This window comes from Chroicocephalus ridibundus, chromosome 1 (assembly GCF_963924245.1).
Source record: "Chroicocephalus ridibundus chromosome 1, bChrRid1.1, whole genome shotgun sequence".
NCBI lineage: Eukaryota > Metazoa > Chordata > Aves > Charadriiformes > Laridae > Chroicocephalus > Chroicocephalus ridibundus.
Window position 1 is genome coordinate 206,252,416 of NC_086284.1, and position 26,342 is coordinate 206,278,757.

The 26,342-nt window shown below is 46.4% G+C and overlaps 1 protein-coding gene across 4 annotated transcripts in view; it reads left to right on the forward strand.

Moving 5' to 3' along the window:
• Window positions 1–1,004: 1,004 nt before the first annotated feature.
• RELN (reelin) overlaps window positions 1,005–26,342 on the forward strand; it is a 294,950-nt gene continuing 269,612 nt past the window's right edge. Inside the window, exon 1 of one of the 4 annotated variants that reach the window (XM_063323481.1) lies at window positions 1,005–1,692. In XM_063323481.1, the coding sequence (XP_063179551.1) occupies window positions 1,464–1,692 (229 nt within the window). In that variant the 5' untranslated portion in view covers window positions 1,005–1,463. The remainder of the gene's footprint in view (window positions 1,693–26,342) is intronic. The other 3 variants (XM_063323482.1, XM_063323483.1, XM_063323484.1) reach the window with 3 other exon arrangements.

The following is a 26,342-nucleotide window of genomic DNA, read 5'->3' on the forward strand; positions in this document are numbered from 1 at the left end:
ACGGACGTGAGGCAGCTGCATGGTGCCATCCATGTGGCTCGCGCCTCCATGGAGGGAACCTTTCCCTCTGGCACTGAAACCAATCCAGGAGGGACCCCCTGGTCCATGCCAGTTTTGCACTTCAAAAATGCTGGCAGGTAGGCTCTCCTTTCCGATTACATCATGTCACTACCGCTCACCCGGGCTGTCTCTGGGCATCAGTCGGGATCCAGCAGCAGCGTGGTGGCTGCTTTGAACCCTGGTAGATTTGCTCCCCTCTCCTGGTGCTGTGGTCCCTCTGCCAGCCCTGCTTTGTTAAAAATGTATGTTTTTATGAATTATTCTACTTGCCAAATTTTTGTGTTCAGCTACTTATTCCCCTGTGGTCCCTGCTGGGTTTGCTCCGCTCTGGGATGCAGGGCCCGGGTACACACTCTCGGGGGCCTGAAGCCCCCTCCCGGGGACCTGCCCTCCCTGGGGACTCATACACTGGCCTCCCTGAGCTGCAGGGCACACCTCCGGAGGTGTTGTGTGCACGTGTATAATTTTGAAGATGGTCGTGGAGAAGGTTTAAGTAAAAATCTCACTTTGCTCCAGCAGTGGGTGCAGGTACAGCGAAGGCAGGGCTGTGGCAGGGACGGGTCAGAGGGGCACAGTCTGGGGCAGAGGGCTAGGGACCGAAGGACAAGGGCTGGGGCAGGTGCACTGGAGTTGGGACAGAGGGACAAGGAGAGGTGGACCGGGCAAATGGACAGGGGCTGGAGCAGAGGGATAGAGGGATGGGTCAAAAGGATGGACAGAGGGATAGAAGTAGAGAGACAAGGGCTGGGACCGGGGGACGGGGTCGCAGGAGCAAGGAGTGAGCAGGGGCAGAGACTCAGGTGTCGGGGCGGGGACCGGGGGCAGGGACAGGGGCCGGGGTAGGGACAGGGGCTGGGACCCAGGAGCGGGGACGGGGGCAGAAGCTGGGGCGGGGACGCGGGACAGGGGCAGGGACAAGGCAGGGGCAGGGACCCGGAGGCAGACAAAGGGCGGGCAGCAGAGCCCAGCTCGCAGCCCGCGTCCCCGCAGCGGCAGCACCGCACACCGGCGCGCAGAGCCAGGAGCGGGAGGAGCGGGCGGCGGCGGCGGCGGAGGAGGCGGAGGAGGAGGAGGAGGGGAGGGACCTTCCCCTCCCTCCCACCCCGACACCGGGGGGAAATAAATTATTCCCAGCCCTCGCACTCCCAGCTCCGTGCCCAGCACCCCGGCAGCGGCAGGCGGGGACGGCGCAGCCTTCGGCGGGCGCGGAGGGGCCGCCCCTGCCCGCTCCGCGCTCCGCTCCGCGCCCGGCGCCCGCCTCCCCACCAACTCCCGCGGGCGGCGGCGGGGGGCAGCGCCCGCCCCGTCCCGTCCCGTCCCGTCCCGCCCCGTCCAGAGCGGAGCAGAGCGGCGCGGCGGCCCCGCCGTGCCCTGGATGCCCCAGCGGCGCCGGCGGCAGCAGCATGGAGCGGCGGCGGGGCGTCCCCGGGGGCTGGCCCTGCCTGCTGGCCGCCCTGGGTGCCCTGCTGGCGGCGGGCCGGGCGGCCGCCCCCCGCGCCCGCTTCTCTCCCTTCTTCTTCCTCTGCACCCACCACGGCGAGCTGGAGGGCGACGGCGAGCAGGGCGAGGTGCTCATCGCCCTCCACATCGCGGGCAGCCCCGCCGCCTACGTGCCCGGCCAGGAGTACCACGGTAGGTGCAGGCGCCCGCCCGTGCTCAGCGCTGCGCGTCCCCCCGCGGAGGGCGGCCCCGGGGGGTGTGTGTGTGTGTCCCGCACCGCGGAGCGGCACCCCGGCCCCGCAGCCGCGCAGGGGAGGGGGCGGTGGGCAGGGAAACGGGCGGCGTGTGCCCTGCCGCAGGTCAGCCCCGGCGAGGGGCTCCGCCGCCCGGCGGGACCCTCCTCACCTGCCCCGGCCGCCGCTCCGCCCGGGCGCAGACACCGCCGCCACCGCCCCCGGCGCGGCGCCGCTTCGCCCTGCCCCGGCGCGGCCCCTGCAGCCCCGGAGCCGGAGGAAATTCCCAGTCCCCTCTCCCTAACCGGCCCGGGGCCGGATCCAGAACCTCCCAAGTTGCTGGAAGTCTGTCCCTTCCCCACTTGGGTGGCTTTCGGACCCGGCTCGCACCCAGCGCATCATCACCCTTTCCTCGGGGGCTGTGCGGTGCCGCAGCTGGCGGCCGCCACTCGCGGGTCACCAAAATGTGCCCTCGCAGGGACCGCGGACCCTCCCGCAGCCCGGCCTCGTCCGGGGCAGCCACCCTGTTGCTCCCCGCGGAGGGGATGCAGGAGCCACGGGCGAGAGCGCTGGGTCAGGCGCTCACAGGTGGCTTTGAAGACGGGAGGTCGTGCCCAGAAATAATAAAACATCTGCTTTTTGTAAACGCCCAGGCTGAGGGGGATTAAACAGAGCAGCCGAAGTTGTTCGTGCAGGTAGGGTCCGTCCTTTGGGGATGTGCTGGGAGAGGGGCACAGCCCAGGGCTGACCGCGGCCTCGCAGGCAGGTACACTGCTGCCCGCTGTGGAAAACTGCTTTTCGGCTGCAAGAGTGCCCCTGTCAGCCGGCAGCTGTGTTGTTCACCAGCCTTATCACCAGTTCTCCGTATAGAAAACTTTCATGCGTGAAACGTTTTTTTAATTCATAAGCATGGCAGACCGCTTAAAGGTATATTCACTAATCCTTCTTCTCCCTTTGTGTCTGCTTGAGGTTTTGCAGTGCTACATGATAACAGCTAATTGTGCAGTAAGCGTTAAAAAGTCAGGAAAATTATGAATAAATACTTACTTGAAACACCTTGCTCGGAAACAGATACTGTGTAATTGTCCCTGGCTAAAGATGGACTTAAACTTCTGACTTTGATACATTCCAGCTCAGAATTTAAGTTTTAGGTAAATCACAGAATCGTTGTCATGTGAATATTCTAATTGAATTTTTAATTGTAAAGGCAGAAAAAACCCCACACATCAAATAGTCATTTTCACAAGATCTAAGGGGTCCTGAAGTTTTTGTCTTTACCAGTATAGTTTTACCAAATTCATATGAAAGTTTTGTTTTCAAAATATTGGTGTCCTTTTTAACAGACCACATATGTAAATCATATGACTTTACCAGGTTGTTTTTCCTTAAAGCCCCATGTCTTTTGGTCCGTAATATCACACTCAGATCATAAAATCAGTTAAATTGCGTTCACCCTGCTGAACCACAAACGTGCAGAGGGAAAAAAAAAAAAAAGAAGATGGAATTTCCATCTTGCACAATTTTAAACACTGGATTTTTTAAAAATATGGTTCGGACACGTAAATAACAGAATCGCCCCCTTTTCCTCGCTGCTGCCGTGTTTTCCAGCCTGCAGCCGGTGTTTAAGCCCCGTTGCTGGTCTGGGGAGAGGGGTTTGTGGCCGGTGCGGGATCTCTGCGGGCAGGGCAGGGTGAGGAGCAGGGATGTGTGTGTTTCCCCGGGGATGCTCTTCTGCCTCTCGCCCTTTTGAAAGGTGGGGTTTTTTTTGAATTCTAAAATACCAGCTCGCAGAGAAACGCCCCAGCTGCGCTCCAGACCTTTCAGGTAGCCAAGGGCGGATTTTACATCTCTGTTTTGAATCTGTCGGAGAAAAATGAATATACCTCTGTGCCTCTATTTTTTTTTTTATTTTTTTTTTTACCTACCCGGTCTCACGGTTTCGCGGAGCCGCTGCTGCCCCTGCGCCCCGGCGGCGCGCTGCGCTGCCCCGTCCCTGCGCGCCCCCGCGCAGCTTCTGCGCGCCCCCGCGCAGCCGCCCTGCGCTTCTCCCCGCCGCCAGCCCCGCTCGGGTGCCCGGGCGGGCCGGTGAGGTGCCGGCGGCGGCATCTGCCCCGGTGGATCTCTTAGTCCCGCCGCCCGTCTGAAATTTGCACCGCGGTTGCGCTTTTCCGTCTGAAAGCAGCGCGGGCGCTGCGCTGCCCTCGGTGCCATCACTCCAGGGGCCAACATCTGCCCCGGGGGGTGCAACAGAAGCATGGCAGGGTGTCTTTCAAAGCCACCATATTAAGAAAGGATAAACAAATTGGACGCATCCCCAAAGGGTCACGCTAATTCTCACGAACACAGAAGAAAGTCCTCAAGCTGAACTTGAAAACTAATTTGTCTCCACAGCACAAGGTGTAGGTAGACCCCGCTGCGAGCCAGCCTCACCTCTGATTTCTAACTTGCAATGGTAATTTTTTTTCCCGTTTTGTGCACTGATTAAACGCTCACCTGTGCCCAAACAAGGCAAGCAGCACTGCCTCTTTGCTATGCGCAGCGCAGCAGACGTGCCTGTGAGCTAAGCACGCTTACTGAGGTTTTTTTAAATATCTCATTTGAATATTTTTAAATATAACAATTATCAATGTTAAATATAGCACAAGAAAAAAAAACCCCAAAGTATACAATCTGAAGAAATAATTTGAAGCAGCAATCTGGGCTTTTATACAGTGCAGTTTAATGTTACTGGGAAACGTCGGTCTGCACTGGTTGGGCATTTTTCATTTAGAAATCAAACTTTAAAGGCGGTCTTGTGGGGACGCAGAGGTGGAGTTTTGAGATGCAGTACAGACACACAAGACAAAGGGAGATTTGCATATGTCCGATGCAAATTCCCCTGCTCAGGGAACATATTAAAATACACTGCTCTGACTCTTCACAAGTTCCAGGGAGGCCCCGCTTTACACTTACCGCCCCTTCATTCAACAGGGACAGGTGACAACAGCAGCCAAGAGCATCAAGTTCAAAGAGGAGCGAATTGGATGAAACCATACGCCAAGGGCTGGATGAGAAAAAGATTCTCATTAATAACAGTCAGCCAACAACTTTCTGTTAATTTGTTTGTATGCTCTGCAGCCAGTGGAGCTGTGACACTGGCTCTTGTCCGTTTGCCCAGCTGTCCCTTGCGCTGCCCCCCACCCCGGGAGAGGGACAGTGTCTGGGGCAGAAGCCGCTTGCCTGGGAACCAGGCGAACACGGGAGCTTCTGCAAGTGGCTTCGCTGGCGCGCCGAATCCGGCACTTCATTTCCCCGTGCTTCTGAATTTCCTAAGTAAAACGAAGGCAATAATATTCCCTACTTTGCATAGGTAAATTAGATACTTTGGGATTTAGCACTTCTCCCCTAACCCTTAAAAATACTTCAGATTTGGCCCTATTCCTGCAATCAGTAAATATTTAAAAACGCATTCGCTGATTGAATAGGACCAAGCCTACGCTGCATATAAATATGCTCCTTTATACACAGGACTGACTTGATAAATTAGTAAACAATTTTATTACCTTTGGCAGACTTTTATTCCTTGAATTAGCTCATTTCAAATTTAATTAAGTCCTTGAGCTGGCAAAACACTTAAGCGCTTCCTCAAATGCAAGCTGACAAAGTGTGCCCGGGTTTAACGTGGGCACCTGCTTAGCTGCCTTCCAGCCCAGTGGTGGCCGCGTGTTTGGAGAGATGCACCAGGCCCCGCTTGGCTTGCTCGTAGCTTTGCTGTTAGGGAGCAGTGATCCTGGTTTGTTTCTCTCCTGGGCTTTCCACTGTAATCTGCAGAGCAGAACATAATTTCTTCAGGAAAAAAAAAAACCAAACCCAAACAACAACAGTATCTATTGACATTTTCTATACAAGTTCTTTTGGGTTTATTTCCAACCTGCAGTCAGTTTTGATGATCCACGTCAGCTCGCCTTCCGTGCTGAGAGCAAGTACCATCATTTATGGGCAGATAGGTACATTGGAAATGCATAAAGAACAAAGGATAAACTTGACTGATCACTGAGTCTTTGCTGCCCTTAATCACAGAAACCAGAAAATGAACAGTCAGATTTGTAGTGTTTAAAAAATACAAACAGATTACCTTTACACTGTATTTTTCCTTATCCCTTAAAAAAGTTCTTGCTGTCACTGCGAACAGTGCCTTTTTTCCCAAGGTTTCAAATTTAGATCTTTTAGGAACAACTTTGAACTGTTTTCCCATGATTGATGTTAAAACTCATAATTCTGCCCTTAAAATAGTTTTCTTTAATGAGACTTGAGTTTCTATTTCACTCTCCATTGTTCCTTTTTTTTTTTTTCCCCCCAGAACGGATTAACCTTCGGTCCCCAAATGTTATCAGTTTCCATCAATGACTGTTACTATTCTTAGATATACAGTATATTGTCTGGAACCATTGCTTTGATAGGTTGTAAAAAAAAGTTTTCAACTATTTTAAGTGGTAGTTATGCACTCTTTCAGCACTGATAAAAAGTTGTTTAAAGTCTGGCCAATTCCACCTTTGTTATTAGCCGCTGTATTCAAGAAACAGAGATCGTGACTTAGTGTCTGTTTTCATTGGGGCTACTTATGTTTCTGATAGCCACTTGATCTGGTGGGTATTTTCATTGTAAATTCTTATTGTTCGGGTTATTAAAAAATGAAAAGGTGTTGGAGTTCAAAGTGAGGGAGAAGAGGGAAAATAACTGGAGCTTAAGTAGTGATGCTGCTGGAGGTATAAACAGGATTACGACCGAGTTGCAGAAGCTCGGTTATGGATACTTTCTCTACCAGTTATGCCAAAGTGGAGAAAGCTTTCTGTGAGCCAGTAGAAGTAAAGAGTGCGCAGGAGGTGAGGGTGCATTGATAACAGGAGAGCGGGTTTTGGTTGATGTTTTCCAGCATCAACCTGAGAAACAGGTCAGCTTCTTGAGTCTTTTGCAGGATATTCCCTCAAAACCTTTCTCTCATCTACTTAAACCCTCCTCTGATCTTTGGAAGGAGGGAGACTTCCCTCATTTTTTATTTTAACTTAAAGAGGTGTGTAGAAATTTTTGTTCATGGGAGTCCAGTTAGCTCCAGGGATTAGCCTGTAAATCTTAAGGGACGCTTAAATCAAACACGTGAGGCGGGCAATAGGTAGGAATGGAGAGGGAGTTATCGAGAATGCGGAAAACCCTTGGTCTTCAAGTCTCTCCTTGCCTCGGAGGTCCTTAGCTGCATAAGGGTTTTGTAGCACATAAAAATTTCATCTGGGGGTCAGCACATATTAAAAATGTCCTCACCCACCAAAGGCCCCAGAGTGGACCCTGGATGTGTCTGTTGTATTTAGGGTTTTCTTGCATAAACTGAGCTTTGCACAAGCCAGGCTGATTGATTGCTGAATGCCGTGGCCTGTTCTTTAGACGGTCAATAGTTTGAATTTGTCAGATCTGAGCCATGCTCTAGTACATTTTTGAGTGAACATGGGTTTCTAAATCTTGATGTTGGCCAACAGATTGTCTGTATTTCTGAAGCTCTTGCCTGGTCCCAGAGTTCACGTGGTAAGTCTCTGCAAACCTTAAAAAGTTGTGCTTTTAAAATCTCTTGACCGGAAACTGATGAAGGATGCCAACCTTAAAAGAAAAAGGTAGGCAAGGTCACAGCTGACAGCCTCTTGCAAACCATTTTTCGCTAGGGATGATGTTAAATTTTAATGGGTTCGTCTGTCATCGCTCTAATTCGCGGGCCAAATCAGCAGTCCGCAGATGGCTCAGCTGTAGATGTGGTCAGACATGGGACTGATGAAAGGAGGTAGAAGGTCCACAAAGGCCTAAATGAGCCTTTCTTGCAAATTTGCAGAAGAGATGTAATCTCTGGTTAAATCCTTTCTCCCCCCATCAGGGGGCTGCTTCCCTCCCGCAAAGAAGACTTGATTGCCCCAAATAAGAGAAATCAAAGTCAGCGCGGCGTGCCGGCCTGACCCACATTTGTCAGGTGACATCTGACTGTCGGACAGAAACAGTATTGTTGGTTATTACTGGTCTGGGTGCGCTGGGCCTGTCTGTATACATTAAAAAAATGATCTCTGCCTCAGTGCGTTCACCGTCCGAGGCCAGAGCTCGGTGTGGGGGCTGGCGCGTCTCCACGGACCTTTCCCATAGCACGTCGCCCAGCGTTGAAGGCGAGGAAGAAAATAAGCCTATAAATGGTGAAAAGGTGCAAAAGTGCTGTTTCAGTGGGGATATTGCATGTATTTTCTGCTTTCTGAGTTTAAAGGAGATTTTTTTTTTTTTAATATGTATAATTTACCTTTGGAGGTCATTGCTAAAATCTGTCCGCACCAACAGCTTTTAGGTAGACAAAAAAAAATTATTGTAAATAATTAGTAGTTGTAATTAGATACATATATTAGATACATATAGATCTAACATATATTTTTATATATTATATATATATTTTATATATATTAGATAGATATATATAAAACAAGGTATAAACTTTGTGCTTCATGACCTAAGGTGACCAATAAACAATTTATAAGTAGGTTGCTGTGCCGTGGTGGCCTGTAGTGTGTTTCTCCAATGTTTCCCGCATTGATTATTCCACCAAACCCGTGTTGGTTCATTAGGTAGAACAGGGCGAGACTGTCAGGCCGGCGGCATTTCTCATTTTCCTTATTGTTCCCTTGATCCGGATTTTTGAAGGCCACTGCTTTTGAGATACTGCAGCACTTTATTGTGGTACAGTATCGCACTATTTGCATATTGACTGGTTGAAGTGTGATTTTCAAATCTGATAATAGCCGTGGTGATACAACTGAGATGGATTTATTTGCTTTGTGTGTCTCGTGCCCTACAGCTGTGGTTTAGATTTGTGGTGAGTGTTTGCTGCATGGGGAGGGAAGGAAACGGCACTGTCTTACCTCTGAGAATAAGCAAACTTTCATACCAGCCCTTGTTATGAGCATTTCAATAGTCTCCGATGAAAGGTTCAGTCTTTTTAACATGCTTCCTTTCTTTGTGTTAACATTTCCTGCCTTTTCATCGGGCATGAAAGGTGCACAGAGTGCAAATGTGTGTCTGGAATATTTGTGTAATTCCCACTTTTACACACCACACCCCCCCCCCCATCCCAGGTTGTGACTGGCCCCTGGGATAAACAGAGGACAAACTCTGACGGTGCAACTTTTCACATCTGTCAAAGCCCAAGAACAGATTGCTTGTGGAAAAGACCTTCCCAGTTTGTCAGACGGTGCCTTCTCGTCAGGCAGGCGGTCTTCCTCCGCTCCCCTCCCCTCAGGTCAGGCCTGGAAAATGAAAGTCTCAGCGTGTGTCACGCAGTTTGCATGGAACAGGCTGGGCTGTGCCTACAGGTGGTGGCATCATGGAGGGTGAGATCCCCCTGGTCCACACCTGTGGGACCTTCTCCCAGGTTCCCCGCAGCATGCAGATGCCTCCCATGGACTATACGCTTTTTACTCATTTCCTAAAGGGGAATGGAGGTGGCGTTTTTTTTAAGACTTGTTTTGTTTTAATCTATCTTTCACTAAGCGTTTGCCTTAAACAAGGCAATGTCAGAGAGGTGTTAGTCCTGCTTCTAGAGAGAGAACCAGGGTTTGTGAGGGGCACTGGGGTTTGGGCCTGTTTATCCCACAGTCCAGGACCAGGCATTACTCTGTCCTTCGGCAGCTGGAGAGGTTCTGGCTGGGGCTGGAGATGGCACCTAATGTCTGGGCACGGGGCCACGGGCTCCCTGCCATCGTCTTCTGCAGCCATCTGGAACAGCTGATGCCTTCTGAGCACCACAGCGTTTCCTGGGCAGCTGGGTTCAGCTTAGCTTCAGGCAGAGGCACCTGTGGGCTCGTTCTTCATCTCATCGGCCACAGCATCACCTGTGTCACTCCAGACTCTCTTTGGTGTGGTCGGTGGTTATTCACCCTGGGCCCGCTGCTGCCAGCATGGCTTTATGTTTGGGGAGACTGGTTGGTGTATGTGGGTATTGCATGATGGCAGTGGTCTCCACAAGGCTCCTGGCACCCTCCGCTCCTTTCCCTCTACCCTGGTGGGATCTTTGGTCTTCCTGGGGAATCAGGATATCCCTGACTGCTACCCTGTAGCGTTTCCTTGCCTAGCTGTTGTAGGCAATGCCTGTTCTGTGAACATCCCAGTCTAGAAACTGGGAGGTGTCTGGAGGGACTGGTCACGAGTTGGGGACTGGACACGAGTGGTCTGTGAGAGTTGCAGGGAGCGGGTGAGGAGTTCAGACACTTTCCCAAAGGCTTTTATTGCAAAGCGGAGGCTGTTTTTCGCAGTCTTTGTAAGGTCCTTCTTGCTGTATTTCTTCATCCCGGGAACAAAACAGAGGAGGCTGTTCCCTGCTCCTCTCTAGGCGTTTTGATATTAATATTGGTTGTGAGAGTTTCACAAGCGACTCCTCGGGGGGTGAAATCAATGGCTCTTTTCCAGCCCGCATCTGTTGTTCAACCTGCAAGAGCCCTGAGTGTCAGCAGGTGACAAATCCATCTCCCTTCAGGTGCAAGCTTTATCTTACACTAAGTTTTTTTAAAAAACCCTTCTTTCAGACTTCTACATTGACCTTCTTCCTAAAATTGTGTGTGCTGCAGGTTTCTCTCCGAATTCTCCAAGTGTTTCAGTGCCGTGTCCAAATGCTGCCCTAGTTTCCCATGTCCTGGGGTGACAAACACCATGGGGTGTATCCAGCCCCGCAGTGGGACTGGCGACCCCCACAGACCCTCTCTGGGGGGACGCTTTGCCCCACTCCCCGAGAGGGAGGTGGTGTGCCAACCTTGGGGACAGCCTTTCCCCGCCTCCTTGCTTGAAGGGCAGCAGGGGAGGACGTTAGGTGGATGGTGACCCCGCATGCCTCCAGCCTTGTTCCCTCCACCCCTCCTCCTATCTGCCTACTCACAGGAGGGAGCAGCTCCAGGGGACAGTTCAGATTATTTGATTGAGGTGCACAGAGTAAAAATTCGTTTAGATTTGGTGGATGAGCGGTCTTATTAATAAACCCAGCCTTCTGGGTGTTCGGGGCTCACTAGGTGTTGGAAAGATTTGTGAGGCCATGTGTAAAACTGTTGCTGTGTCCCTTCCTGAGGCAGAGGCCTCATGGCATGCAGACGTGCAGGGTGGTCGTTGGTTTCTCTCGTTGGTTTTGCAAGATACAGCGTAGGGGGAACTGACAGTGCCCTTGCTCTTCTTCAGCAGGGTGAGCAGATTAATCATCAGAGATGGGGCTGAAGATCTGCGTGTGTTTCCCTGAATGGCACCGACTCACACGTACAGACGATTGTAGCCGCTCCTTTCCCACCGGAGGCAGGGCTGCACGCATCGGGGATCGAGTTATAGACCAGACCAAGATAAAACGCTAAGAGCTCTTACACCACGCTTAGCAAAAGTTATTTATTCCTGCCCGTGTCTGCTTGAAGGATAGTTTTGTAAATAAACGGGTATGACCTGACAGAGCTGAGAGACAAGAAGAGGGCCTGCCTGCCAACCCCAGCTCCGGCTGTGGCTGTGTCTCCTCCTGTCCGGCTCATCGTTCCTTGCTGCCATGAGTGGTCGGACGCTGGCACTCTATCCGTTGTCCCCCTCCAGCACCTGGCCATCACGTGGCTGTACACAGAGTGGTCCAGCTGGTGAAAAACACACGGCGTAAGGGGCCTCACCGTTTCTGTCTTTCCATCCCCCCAGTGTCATTTTTGAGAGTGCAGTTAGATGATCAAAAGTTGGCAAAGAAGCAAAACCCCGGGTTGTACGGGGAAATCCATCAAGCAAGCTCCTTTTCATGCACAGGCGTGCATCTGGGAGCAAGAACTGTTTTCCCCTCCTCATCCTGCCCCATCGCATCCGCAGGCGGTTCCTGCCCCAGCTGGGGTTTGAAGGGATTTGCGTGTTGGTTGTCCATGGGTAGTGTAGGTAGGATGCTCCCTGGGGGACTGTGAAAGTTGACGGTCTGTCCCTGTGCTGTGCACGTCAGAGCAGAGAGGAGGGAAGGAAAAGGGGAAAGAGAGAGCAGACAACACTCACTGGCCAGAAGACAGAGAAATCTGGGAATATTCTTCTTTCTGTGGCTGAGAGGTACTTTGTGGTCACAGCATTCAACACGTCTGGTAGAATATTCATGAGTTAGCAAGGATGCAGAAAATCAGCTTTCCTGTGTAGGTCGCCTGTTGCAGAGGAATACTTCATGGCAGAGCTGGGTCTGCCCGTGCGGGTCCTGCACGGGGAAGCTCTTCCTGCACTAGAAAAGAAAGCGATGAGTGGGTGATCGGCCTTTTTAACATCTGAAAACAGCAGCACAACCCTCTGTGGCCTCTCTTCGTGTCAGGCCCTGGGATGTGAGAAGTCATCCATCACGTCACGGGCCTTGGCAAGGTCTCTGCCGTTTGCCTTCCACTTTTCCCACTGCTCCCCAGGACAATACAATAGATAGGAAAGAACAAGAAATATAGATAATATTTATCTTTTTGGCTGAACAAGCTGTGGTTTCCAGGCCACAATACCCTTCCAGTGTTCCTATCTCACAGGGGAAATGCGCTGCTAAAACAACCCTCCTTCCAGAATTAGACGCATTCATCTGGACACTGGATGAGATGATTATCGATACCAAGAACTGCAGAGAGAAACAAAACAGCACAACCGGCCACGGCAAAGATCCTAATCTAACAAAGTGCAGTTTGTGGGGATGTCAGGTGTCAAAATTTAAGAGTTGGTACTATAAAGTGCTGTTAAAAAAAGTTCCTAGTATGTTTGAAAAAAAGGATCTCTGGCTAAATGCCAGCATTACGTATTTTCGTAGAGCAATTCTTCTGACTCTGGCCCAAAAAGACTGTAGCCTTCAGAACCTCATTCTGTTTAGTACGAAGATCAAAAACCTCTGGCAAACATTTTTAGTTGATTTGCTGATGACTGATACCCCGTCAGATAGGTTTTGAAGTTGATAGTATTCTTGCATGAGACACAAGACTTCAGAATTGATTCAGCTGGACTTGCCATGTTTGAAATGAATTCATTTAAAACCTGGCTTTGCGACGATAAAAACTGATAAGGTATTTGAGTAGAATTTGGTAAATGTTTTAACAGAAAATGGGGGGAAGTGAAGCATTTGAAATATATTACTGATGTTTTCAAAACATAGTTTTGATTTTTGTTTTGGAAAAGTATCTTAATTGTGAAACTGACTGTGAAAAAGAAAAAAAAAGAAGTTAGCTGCATAATCAGAAAATGAAATGAGACTTTTCTGCTTGAACAAAATTCTTTATCTAATTTTTTTGGGTTCATTGAAGATTTTCATATTGACCTAACTGATATTTTAATTTATTTTTTTGTGCTAAACCCCTCAGTACTTCTCCTTTTATGTTAACCCAAGCTGATCTCTTTTTCTTTCTTTTTCTTTTCATTTTGGTCACTGAACCAAAAATCGAACAGTTCTACTTCTGACAAGTTGACCATTTAATTTCCGGCCACTGAACAGATCTGATTCAGACAAGTAACCAGCACCACTCCCCTTGTGTTTGTTCCCAAAATAAATTACAGAATAATCATCCGCTCTTTAAGGCACACCAGTGCAGTTGGTAGCAGTACTGACATTTCTAAGGTAACAAACTGGTGTTTTCTGTGATACCTGCGGTTGCTGTGTGGCTTCTGATGTATACGTTGACCACATTTTCCTTTACATCTAGTCATTGTTCAGTTTTCTTTTTCAGCAGAAATCTTTTCCCTGATTCGGTGCTCAGTAAAAAAGGCTTAGAGGGGATCTGTCGCGAGGGGCTCCTTCTGGAGGAAGGATATTTCTGCTTCCAAACATGAAAACCTGTTGTAGTGCTTCTATAGAATTTGCATTCATTTAACTGGACAAATAGGCCTTCATTTCTCTACAATTGCCTTTTTTTCCCAAGGAATGATATGTACAGGGCTGTCCACTTCAAACAGAAATGAACTGCTCGGAGCAGACGTGGAGATTGGCTTTGGGAGATGCAGGTTTATTTCGTTCAGGGAAATGATGCCCTAAGTTCTTCACTGCCCTGCTTTTCCTTCAACCTATCGTTAACGCAGTTATGGAGTATGATGGAGTTACAGCAGAGCTGTGGTGTTTGCAGAACTTCTCTTGGCCATCAGAGATGAAAAGGTGAGGGTCTGGCCGGGGCTGGCGGTGCCGGTCCCTCCCCAGCCTCAGGCAGCCCGGATTACTCCAGTGAGCATCTGTGGACCTTTTCGCTCAAAGAGATGTAAGTTTTGTTCCATCAAGTGGTAGCAGATGTTAGGGAGCTTTCATGCCGTTCATCACCGAGGGAAAGGCAATGCGGTGGCATCTGGCTGTTTTCTTAGTACAAATTGGTTTTTTTTCAAACTCTAAACTGTCTTTGAGCAGCAGCGGTGGTGTATTACACGCTGGATACTCTTCGTCTGGGACCTTGCCCAAAACCCCTATGTCCAACTACTCCCAAGCACCTTTTTCCCAATTAGTGAGATTACAGAAGAGAGCAATTTCTCCTGCTATTTGCAACATTTTCCGTTTGAGAAAACGCATTGTAAAATTAATTGCAGTACAATATTTCTTCTGATTGCACGTCACTAGCTGCTCAGAAAGACGACTGAGTGACTTGCACCGTAACCATTAAGCTTTCATTCCAGATTTACAAAGCCTGCGCTTGCTGCAGTTACCAAATATTCGCTACATGCAAACAGCCAGAAACAGGGAACCTTTTTTTTTTTCTAATTGACGTACTTTCTCAAGAGCATGTAGATTTTGTACAAGGTGCAGGACTCATACAGGCGCTACTAAGCATAGCACCTCAAATCTTTAGACTGGCCAAATCGCTGACAAACAAAAGCTGCATGTTCTGTCTGACACCTTGGAGCGCTCCAGCTTTTAACGCTCCAGGGCGGAGGAGGAGTGTGGTCCCCATGAAAGGGGATCAGTGCCAGCAAAGCCCGCAGCTCCTTGATGCGTCATGTAATACGAGTGATGAGACAAGAGCTCTGGGCAGCAGGACGAGCTTTAACTCTCCTCTCTGCTTGCAAGTTTTACTAATTTACTCCTCGGGCCGAATATCTGGATGGCAGTTTCCATCCCTCCCGGGGCAGCGCTGCGCCGGGGCAAGCCTGACCATGGCATCCAGGTGCAGAAAGGTGGGGCAGAAGGGATGACCATGCGTGAGGGAGCAGTCAGATTATTGGTTTACCAGTTTATTCCCCTTTTCTCCCCTTTTCCAAAGAGCTCCTTGCTCAGAGAACATACCCAGATCGACAGCTTCCGCCTAGTAACTTCCCCACAAACTGCCGGGCAGATGTATTGGTAGGAAAAAAATGTCCCAGTCAAACAGTCTGGGTGATGTTCCAGCTGCGTGCCAGTTCAGTTCTCATCCCTTCTGCTGAATTTAACATGTGTTTATGATGTTTAGCATGCAGAGTGGTTGTAATGAATTTGAATTAGAGGGGAATCATCTTCTTTGTGCTTTCTGTACGTCAAGAACACTGTGCGCTGATATAAAGAGAGATTGATGCCTTTGTAATTAGCTGGGCCAGAATTTGGTGTCCTTTTTAGTTTTGGGTTTCACTTGCTGGTAGCTTGTATAGGTGTTTACCATTGAGGCAAACCAGGAATTAATGATAATAACACATCACATTTCCTCTGTTCCTCTTGAACAAATGGGAATGCTTAGGTATAATGAAAGTATAATAATAAATTTCTTTTAGTTATACACTTAAAAGCATATTCCACGATATCCTTTGTTACATACCTGCCTCTTTTGTTGCTTCTTGAGCTTTTCTGTTGCAGGCAATCAGATTGCTGCTGAGATAAACAGTTATATATGTTGGCTGCCTAATCATTTAATGTGCTCTTCAGAATCAGAAGAGGTGCCACAAGGAAATATATATGAGTAGGGTGGCAGAAGGCTTAATATATATTTCAGGCTCCTGGGTATTTAGCAGCTATTTCTTACGCTTACTGTCCGTGTCAGGGCAGGCCTAACGTAATTCCTATCGCATGCCGAAGGGCGGCCCAACTGGTGTCTTGAAAATCCCCCTTTAATATCTCCCAGAAAGACCACATTTCTGTGGTTTAGATCTGGCTTAGGTTTTGTATTGGTGGGGGCACCTTTTATGTGGTACAAAGCTGCTAATATGTTGGGGAGGAATCAGGAATTACTGGGAGATCTCCCAGTTCTGCCTAAAGAAAGAAAGAGTCCTGTGATGTGCTTAAATATAAACTTACTCAAATGTACCCAAAGGCTCAGGCTCATTTTTACTTTCCAAGAACATGAAGCTGTGGAAGGATGCAAACATAATTTAAGTTTTTGTGACCTGTTCACTGTAGGAATACCTTTTGTTGAATTTGTAGCCTGCAAAATCCTGTGTTATTTAAAAAGCTACAAACTGGAACATTTCCCTGTGAGAAACGGAGGAAGAAAGAAACGTTTCTCAAACTTAAAGCAGGATTTTTACATATTAACTATAAATATCTTGCAACCGTATGATTTGCTTTTAAATGAAATAAAGCCGCTTGCTGTCTCCGCAGAAATGAATTGGGGAAAGGGATTTATCCAGGGTAATTCAGTCAGATGAATGGAGAGATATGTCCATCACCACTAACGTGACGGTTATTCCTTCTAAATATAAACTGATAATATTATATATTAGAGGCTTGATTATACCGTTAAGAAGATTAGTACATTTAAACGGAAAATAAAGGCTTATGTGCCCTAAATGTGAAACTAAAAGGAGAGGGTTTTATATATGGCAGTATCACAACATTCGGTACTTTTGAACAAGGTGTTTTCCGCATGAAAATACCTGTGAGGAATAATCACTGCATGCTGTCTCTGGGAATAGGTGGGATGCCTTAACCCTAATCTCTTTCAAAAGTGGTAATTTAAACATATGCAGGTATTAATTTTGGCATATTTTAGTGTGTTTATTGGAGGAGGCATAGTGATTGCATGCAATCATGTCCACGAGGGCAGTTTTCTGGCTCATCCGTTTTTCTGTAAATGCTTGGGCCGTCTTTTAGTTGCAGAAGCTGTGGCACATCTATGAAAAAATGAAAGGGAAAAAACGGTTGATGATGCCTCTGTGAAATTTCTGTGAATCAGATTTATGAATTTGAAATATTTAACACATATTAAAGATTTCAGTGCCTTTCAGTATTGTGCTTGACTTACACAGTGCCGTCTCTAAGGACATAGTAGCTGAATCTTTTGATGGTATTGAATTTATGACATTGAATTTAAGACTTTTGTGCTCATGTCATGAAGCTTGTTAGGTAGTGTTTAACATGTCTCCTTTTTCATTTTTATTTTTTTGAAATTCTTGTTCTTTATAAGCTAGTAGTTCTTCTCAGTGAAAGATTTATAGTCAGGATGGGGGAAGACTTGATCCTTTTACAGTCATCTTCCTGATAGATAGCACTCCTTGATTTCCTTTTATGCACCTCTTAAATTAGATATTCCGCACCTTAATCACAACACCATCTTACTTACTTTATCTTTTAAGAGTAAAAGCATTACGATTATAAATTAACTTAGAAATATTGTAAGCTCTTCTGCCTTGGGGCTCGTCTTTGTTTCCAACTCAAGAATCGCTCCCTGGTCAAGTCCTGTCCAGAGAAAAAAGTCCCTTAATTGAATCCAGTGGGGGCTTCAGTGTGAAACGGCGGGTCTGTCCCAAGGCTGTTGTTGACCCACAGCCCTGCTGCCCCTACGAGCCGTACTTTGTTGCCCTACATCCCTAACGAGCTGGCCGGTGCCACGGGGAAGGGCTGCCCAGCCCCTCCTGGTTTGGGGACAGGCTGGGGACACAGCCTCGCCTGTCCCTCCTTTGGGGCTGGAAGCTCAGTGGACAACCTGGCCCTTCCTGGGGCTGTGGATGCTTTTTGAGCTACCCATTTAAACTCTTCAAATCCATGTTCTCTAAAATATTTTTTAAAAACTGAACTTTGCTGGCTTTTACATATCTACAAGAGCTGCCATCCTTTAGGCATCTAAACTTCCCGTTACTCGTGTTATTAGGACCACTGCATAGTAATGTCCATAATATTAAAATGTCCTTGTATGCATTTATTGCTTTGGTGCTATTTTCATTGGCATATCAAGATATTGTAGACCAATATACTAAATAAATGTTCTTCAGATTGCTGTGGTGTGTTGCCTTTTGTGCATGCTTACGCTCACAAATAAAAGTATTTGTCCCTGAAGCCAATTTATGTGAACGAGCTCTTTTCTAAGGCACTCAGTACGCTGCCTGCCCTCCTCCCTTTTGAATGTGTTGGTTAACTTCAGTCAAACGTAACACAGCGATACAGGTCTCAAAGATGCTAGATACCTGAAAGCTTGATGAAAATCGGTAGCCGGCAGAGGGAAAAGACCCAGGGTGATGCCTTCACTGAAACTGAAGACAGTCGGGTGAGCTCAGCTATTTATTAACGCCAGGAGAACTCATGCAGAGAGGGACGCCGCACATGCCCCAGGCACAGAAACGCCTCAGTAAGACTCTGCTATGCCCTACAGACACTGGGGGATTTAGCAATGAGGCACCGATCCCCACCGAAAACGCTTTTTATTTCCCCACTGCAAATAAAAGCTACTCTACTGCAATGTCTTCTGTGGGTCCCAGCCACGGGGCGTTGGGCATCAGGGCCTGGGGGCTGGCTCATGTTCAGGATGGCCTGGGGGTTTCTGAGCTGTGTGGCTTTGTCCCGGCGGAGCGGAGGTTGGCAGTGACGGGGAGAGAGGCCCCCTCCATGGGGGGGGGCACGGATGAGGGACAGCAGGAGTCCCCGGGGGGACGGGGGTACCCCCGCAGCGTGCTGCCTCTGCTCCCACCCTTGCAGCAAAGCCCTTAGGAGCAGCAGTGGGTTTTAGGTTTGTAGTCGTATCTGGGAGAGATAATCTGTTGTCCTGGGCACATAACCAGTTCTTCTGGTGACCATCAGAAGTCAGTGGCTTTTAAGCTGAAGGTTGCTCTTGTCCCTGAAGTTTTTCTTCAGCTCCTGATTAAAGAGGAGCTTTCTGTGAAGGGCAGCCCCTGTGGCTGCGAAGAGAGGACGTAGTGATCCCCATAGGAATAAAGGGTCAGAAGAAATGGGATGAAGGCAATAACACAAACCCTCTGGAGACCTATAGGACCAACCTGTGGTGGTGTAAGATGGGTGGAAGGTGGCTGAGGGCACTTGTTAGTACCCAGCCCTGGGGCAAAACCCTTCCCGCATACCGTGCCTGTCAGAGATGAGTCCGGGGCCAGGTACAGTGAGACACGGGAGAATCTCAGCCATAAACAGGTTATTTCTTTGCCTCCAATGGGATTTTTATTGTTGTTAAGAAAATTCTTTCCTGTTAACTTCCGTGCTGTGCTCCACCCAAGTGCGTTTAAATATTAGTAGATTTATTTCTATATTTTCATTTGTCCTCCATGGGAATGACAAGGATTTTAACGTAGTACAGAAAAATCCTTTGAGATCTTCCAATTGGAAAAACTCTACTGAAGTAGAGAGTCCTTTCTATAGACATAAAATGACTTGTTTGTGGCTGTAATTGATGATATGCTTATGAATCCCTTGAGTTAAATAAAGTGAATCAGGTAAACAAAGTACTTTGTCTTGCTCATATGCATTCTTGCAAAAACAAGAATAAAACCTGTCTGTAAAGTAATTCATTTGAATTAGTTTTACCAAAAAGAAACACTTTTACTGCAATGGCAATATTTATGTTTTGTGCATCATCTGGGATCGCTTTAAATTTAATTTAATTTTTCTATGAAATTTGAATTCGGGTCATATTCCGTGCTGATGGAAGTGGGATCATGACTCCAATGGGTGAAATGTCATCAAAGTGGTCCTCATGAGTGGAGAATTTGGCCTTGGATTGAGTTGTTATGATATCAAGCAATGTCTAATGCAACTGAAACAGACTATTTTTAGCAAAAGCAGTGATGCCACAGAAGCATGCTGGCTTCGGTACTATTTAATACTTGAAGTCCAACGCTGATCAAGACACCGCTCTCCAGTTTCTCTCCCTGCAATCTGCCTGCCCTCTGCCAACCACTGGTGTGTGATTAATTGACTGACACGAAGTCTGTTATTTACATTGCAGATATATTGTAAGTAGACTCCAGGTGAAGCTCACAGCATGCTGCATATTTACCACCATATGTTCAGGAGGTTGTGAACAGAAAAAAGTAAGTCTAAAGCCAGAGGAGGTATTAGAGGACACAATAGAAAAGCTAATTATAAAAGCCTTCAAAAGCAGTCCCTGCTTCACCGTTTGATGTCCCAATATGTAATTACAGAGAACTAGGAAATAAGGGAAGATAATAAAAGGAGGATAATAAAGGGAAGATATAAAAACCAGGGCATGCTAGTTTGTGAGGGAAGAGGAAAACAGAGCTCCCAACCCATTTCTCCTTTAGCTGTTGGAACCGAGGGAGCGCTGTGAAAGGGGGATGGAGGGGACAGGTGTCCTGGACAGTATAGACAGGGGAGGTGTGAGCTCAGGGGGAATGGGCAAACTTTGTCAGCGCTTTTTTTCTGGTGCAAACTGGCATTTCACCCTCCTGAGGGGGCTTTGCAGCAGGTGGGATGGCCAGAAAGGGAGCGCTGAAGGTGGCAGCTGTATCGTCCCTATTGGCAAGCAATAATTTCTTCCCTTTCAGCAAGGACAGCAGGAAACAAGGACATGATGAAATCACCCCACAGGATGCCACCCTTATTTTAGATCCCATTGTGGGCTGCCTGTGCAAGTGGAAACTCTCTCCATCCATTACTCTAGCACACACTAATGTATATATTTTCCTCACTATGTATATCATTCGTGAGCTGGGCTTCCTCTATCAAGATCACAGTGTGACTGCTGTTTTTTTGTAGAGTGGCTGGTAAGAGTAGCTTAGTGAGGTTTATAATTTTCGATAAAATGGAAGAAAAATATGTGTCTAAATCTTAGCTTCAAATCTACATGTACACCACATCAATATTTCTTAGAAAAATAAAGGTGCCCTGCGATTCTTTTGGCTACACATGCAGTAGGGAGTTGGGGCTCAGGATGCTCCTGGGCAAACGAAGCAGCTTCTGGCTGGCTGTCGCAGGAAGGTGCAGGCAACGCGGGGGGCTGAAAATGACAGCTCTAATTTTGCCCCTGGGCTGGAGGGAGGATGTCTTCACTCGCGCCTCAAAGGGCCTTCCCCAACACACAGCTCAATTATTTGGACGGTAAGCTGATTAGAGGATTTGAAACCAATCATCCAAAAATGGTTGATGCCAGCCTCCGACTGACACATCAACTTATTCTCAATGAGTGCAAAGACGAGATACATTTCAAATGGCGATTTTGTAGAAGTGTTTAAAAACGCCTTCGGAAGGTGTTTCGTAGTGAACGGGGTGAGCAGTCAGCAGACGGCTCTATAATAAACATTTGCGTCTGTTGTAGCTGATGCTGGAGGCTTGTGTGGACGCACGGGGTGCTCGTGTGCTGTGCCTGCTTCCGTGCCACCCTGGCATACAGCTGGGCTCGAGGGGCTCGGGGCTCCCCCGGGATCCCTCTTCTTGGGAGGCAGGAAAGGTGTCCACTCAGGAAGAGAAAGTAGGAAAAGTGGATTATGTTGGTTCAACGAGAGGACAAATTGGAAAAGTGAGCCAAGAAGATCAGACATTAGAGCATCTACTTGTCTACTCCTTGCTTTCTTTTAAAGAAACCTCCAAAATTCCCAAGTAAAAAAAAAAAAAAAAATCCCAATTTCCCTCTTGAAAACTTAATTCTTTGCAAAATTTCAGTTTCTTAGCAGATTTCCAGCCTGACTTTGCAACAATGATTTACACAAGTAACCCTGTGGATTTCACTGGAGCAACCAGACTCAATAAGGTTTACATGTGAATAGAAATTCACAGAACCTAAAACGTACAAGTTCCAGAATTTTTTTTTTACAGTATTTTGCAGTGAATCATTACTGGATGATTGCCTATATATTTGTCCATGGTACCTGGGCAGTTTAATGTTTAAGGCATAAACGTACATTTCCTTACATTTGTGAATACATTCTGAATGGCAAATTTGCATTGATAAAATCTTGCTTTAAATGTATCCGCTATTGCTGAAATTAATATACACATGATTATATTTATCGCCCAAGAAACTTCAAAGGCATTTTTCAATTGTTAAAAAAGATGTGTTAGAGAAAGGACATACAAAGGCGACAAAGGGATTAGCCGTGAGCAGAAGGGCTCAAGTGGGGAGCCCTGCGCCCCTCAGACCAGCCATGGAGGCGGCTGCGTTGGAGACAGAGAGCTCCTTTGCTTAGCTTGGTGGTGAGCACTTACATATGTAGTTACCCATTTCTGCTTTAACCTGGCATAAAGCCGTGATTCAGCTTCCGTCTCGGTTCCTGCTCTTGATCTCCAAGACCCCAGTCTAGAAGTGCACGGTGACGCGCGCTGCCTCAGATTTGGAATGCCCGTTGCGTGTGATGACGATGTCTGCAAAGATTTCCGGCACACACGAGTGCAGATGAAGTTAATGGGAATCCTGGTGCTCAAAATCTTTGCAAAGTTCAGATTTTAGATATTTCTAGATGGAGATTCAAAAAACTTACAGCCCCGAAGTTAGCGAACGGTTTACAAAATGTAGTCCCCGATTTCTCCTGCCTTTGCATACAGCGTGCACTGAGAAGGTGTTTGTAACTGACCTCTTCTCTTCTTGCAGAAAACCAGTTTCAACTTGCAATTGTATTTTGGTCTGACAATGATTATTGAGTGCACCCTCAGCTTCCATAAGACATAGTGTCTTCTGTAAAGACAACAATTCTCCATTCACCTCAATGAGATTTTCCAATTCATAACCATATTTTTATTTATTATTATTACATTATTACAAGTCTGTGGAGTCTATTTTACAATGTCAAGTTTATCACAGAAAAAGGTGCAGTATGTTTAAATTCAGGTGCCTTAGAAACATTACAAAGTCAAATGAAAGAAAACTACTACAGCTGAAGTCTGTAGAGACTTTGCTGCAACGCAAAACGAACGTGGTGCGCGATATATCACCATTTAAAGGCAGAAGAAATTAAGCCAAGACCCACGGACACTGAAACAAACTCAACACAGCAAGACATGCTACATTGCTTGCTCCTGCACACAGGAATTGTACCTTCTGCAGCAGAACCTGAATATAAAGAGTAATGAAATTATATTAATAGTAATTTTATTTCATGATGTAGGTCTTCACGCTTTTCTTCCAACTGCATTGCAATCTGCAAGGCACCTCCTAATCTGCCTGGTAGGATGGAGGTTTTATATGGACTTGATGGGACATAGAATTTAGCGAAAAAGGAAACAACAAAGAATCTCAAGGTTTTAAAAAAGGGGCACAAGTCTTCTGCTATCGTGCTGGGGGCTTCCTCTTCTTCCTTGGATTGTGGGCTGAGGAAAAGGGATTTAATTCACACAGAAGACTTCTAGGGGATCCTGCCCTCCTGCTGGCGGGTGAATGTGGGCAATGTCTGATACTGCAGGAGCTGCAACTTTGGGAATCTCCAGCGAGTTTTGTTTTGTTTTCTTTATATCCATATATAGGCAGGAACCTTCTGTTTACAGGAATAAAAGCTCTTTTTTGGAGTTTTCTTCTCAGAAAGCTCCACTGCAGCTTGCAGTTCTTCCTTCCATCTGAGGGAGGAGAAAAGCAGATTAATGTTATGTGAATTTCTCCTAGACTTTCCTTAAATGCTACTGTCATGCGATGGGATGAAAGTCAGATGATGACTTACTTTTGTATCAGAATAAAACCTCTGGTCTAGAGAAGCCTGAATGTACAGCTGAGACCTGCACGGGCCCAACCTGCTCCAGGTGCCCTCTTCCAACACAGGGTGCGTTCCCACAGCTTCTCTTTCTTTTAATCCCATCCCAGTCTTCCTAATGATGCTGTGGTTTGGTTTTTTTTTTTAATTACATATAGTACCTTCATAATTTGATATTTCATCCTTTTTGAGAGGGGAGATTATTTGTAAGGCACAGCAGAAATTTGTGAGTTTTCCCCAGAAATTAGAATACAATTTTATTTGTGAATAACAACAACAAAAACAAGTTTTATCTGCTTCTAATCACAGTATTATTATTACTTTTAAAGGATAGCCCATCTTTGCCTGGATAGTTTAATGTATGATAGTCATAACTGTGTAGGATAAGTTCTTAAGTGGTCATGTGAAGAAGCTAATGAATAAAGCAAAGGGTTGTCCACTACCAAGAGAAAGAAAAATTAGAAACACCCCCACAAACAGCTCCCATCTCCCGGTAGTTCACTGTGAGGAATTTATGAGCATGGTTCCCTGTGGCTTTTTGTCTCGAGCTGGGACTAGTCCTCATCTGATGAGGCGTAAGCTGTGAACGAGGCTTTTCCTGCAGTTGGAACACACATAACGTCTTGTGCCACGTGGGTTCTCTGGTGTCTACTAATGTGGCTGTGACAACCTTCCCCTCCCTGGGGAACGAAGGGGACCGCGCACCTTTCTCATGTCACTGGCTTTTCAGGGGATTTACAGAAGCACAGGACTTTTCAGATGTTTACCTTTTTGTCATATTTAGTGAAAATCTTCTAGTGGGATCAACAGTCAGTGAGAGAAGTGTCGGGGAAACACACTTGCGGTTCTGTTATGCTGTTTTGCTGGAAATGAAACTTACCCAATATTAAATGTTCCTTGCTTGACTGCCTTCTCTTAAATGTGAGGAAGCAGAATAATTGTGGAAAAAACTCATGTTCAGATTTAAAAGGAAGCTACAAGGGTAGGTAAATAAAATAGTGGATTTCAGATGTGAATATGTTCTGATGGGACATGTAGAAAGCTAAGGCGGGACAAGAAAAGAAGAAGAAAAACATATGTTCTACAAATTACATTGAAGCCAATAAATACATAAAGAGAGACACTAAAGACCTTAATGAAAATTTGTGTCCCAAAGTGTAACTTTTACTTGTGCATCTAACAGGAGGACACTGATGTAATTTGCATATATTGCTAAATATTTATTTGTCTGGTGAGACTAAATGGAAGAGCAAGGTCATTCCATCAGAAATATTGCCATGAAAATTTGCCAGCTCAGAAAATCTACCCTTCTTGTCCTTTACCATGATGACTTATGTTAATGAAAAAACTAATAATATTTTATTCGGCTGTCAAATGGCCCCGGGCAAGTGGCTGAGTAGAGTTTTATACTGAAGGGGAACAGCTTTTTCATATAAGAAGCAAGACTACGATCATCGGGGGGGAAAAAAGACAGAGAGAGAGAGAGACTGGGGGAGAAAGAGAGGATGAGAACTTGGCCATACAGAATGGCTGTATATATTTAAATGTGTTCTCTGAGGTGCCTGGGTGCTTGTAGTGTGATGGATATATTTAGTAATAAAAATGTGGTTTATAATAACTGTCCTTCATAGAATACTGATTAAGCTACCTGGTATTTTAAAATTTATTGAGGCCATTTTTAGGACACTTTTCCACGTCTTGGAAAACCATTTTCTGAGCACTTATACCAAAGTGCAAATAATTCCACAGCCATTGGAAATACTATTTCAGTATGACACTTTTAAAGTGCATTTTCGTTTTCACATTAACTTTTCTGATTTTTTGAGGCATTTCATCTTTAGAAGTAGCTAAACTGGTAAACCAGTTAACTGCAGGTGGTTACATTTGCTAATCAGATGGGTAATTATTATACATTGGTAAAAGAAAGACAGCTGCAGTTGCTATAGAAGATTGCTAGGAGTTTTTTAGCATAACAATGAACTGCAGCACCTGCCTTTCCAGTATGCTTTACAATTATGCTACTGGTATTATTTCCTTGACCCCCTATAGCACAGAAGGATCTATGCTTCCAGCTTTAGCTAGAAGGCAGTTTCATTTCAAATACCTCTTTGAGTTTGCCTATAACTTTCCAACAACCTCACCTTTTTCATCAGTCCTTTTCAAAAAAAAGTTTGCTTTCATGAAAACGATGCACAGGTGTTTGGCAGACTTATGCATGACTATTTTGTAATTGCTGGTTGATTAGAAAAAGATTTTCCCTTGCTGAAAGAAAATCAGGTTGCAAATCAGTAGTTTAGGCTTGTGCTGTTCTCACCTCAGTTCTGCATGTAACTCACAGACTGCCTGTTGGGACCTGCAGGTTTCCTCCCTTTAACGATTAGATCTGTGATAAGTTTGAAGGAATTTGGTTTGTGAGCAAGACACTTAGTTACGTATAAATCACTAGAATGGCATAGGTATGTCTTTGTTGTGCTACGTATGTGGTATTTATTTCCATATTTGACTTACCTATGCACACATCAGTCACTTCCCATTCTCCCATAATTTAATTTCTGCCAATCTCTGCCTTAGCATATCCTCTAGATACAGCACTTTGGCCAAGAAGGGCCGCTTGTGTCACCCCTCACACATGGCAGGTGTAAAGCATCATCCATCAATGCAAATTGGTGAAAGCTGTGCTTTCCTTGCTGTTAGGATCTACTTCCACTGGCTGTTTACCATTCTTCAGGTCAGTCTGGGGAAAGCACACTGAACCTGCTGTAATAGCCAGCTTTTTTTACCCATGCTAAAAGGTAAGGAGCCTTTAAAATATCTTCATTT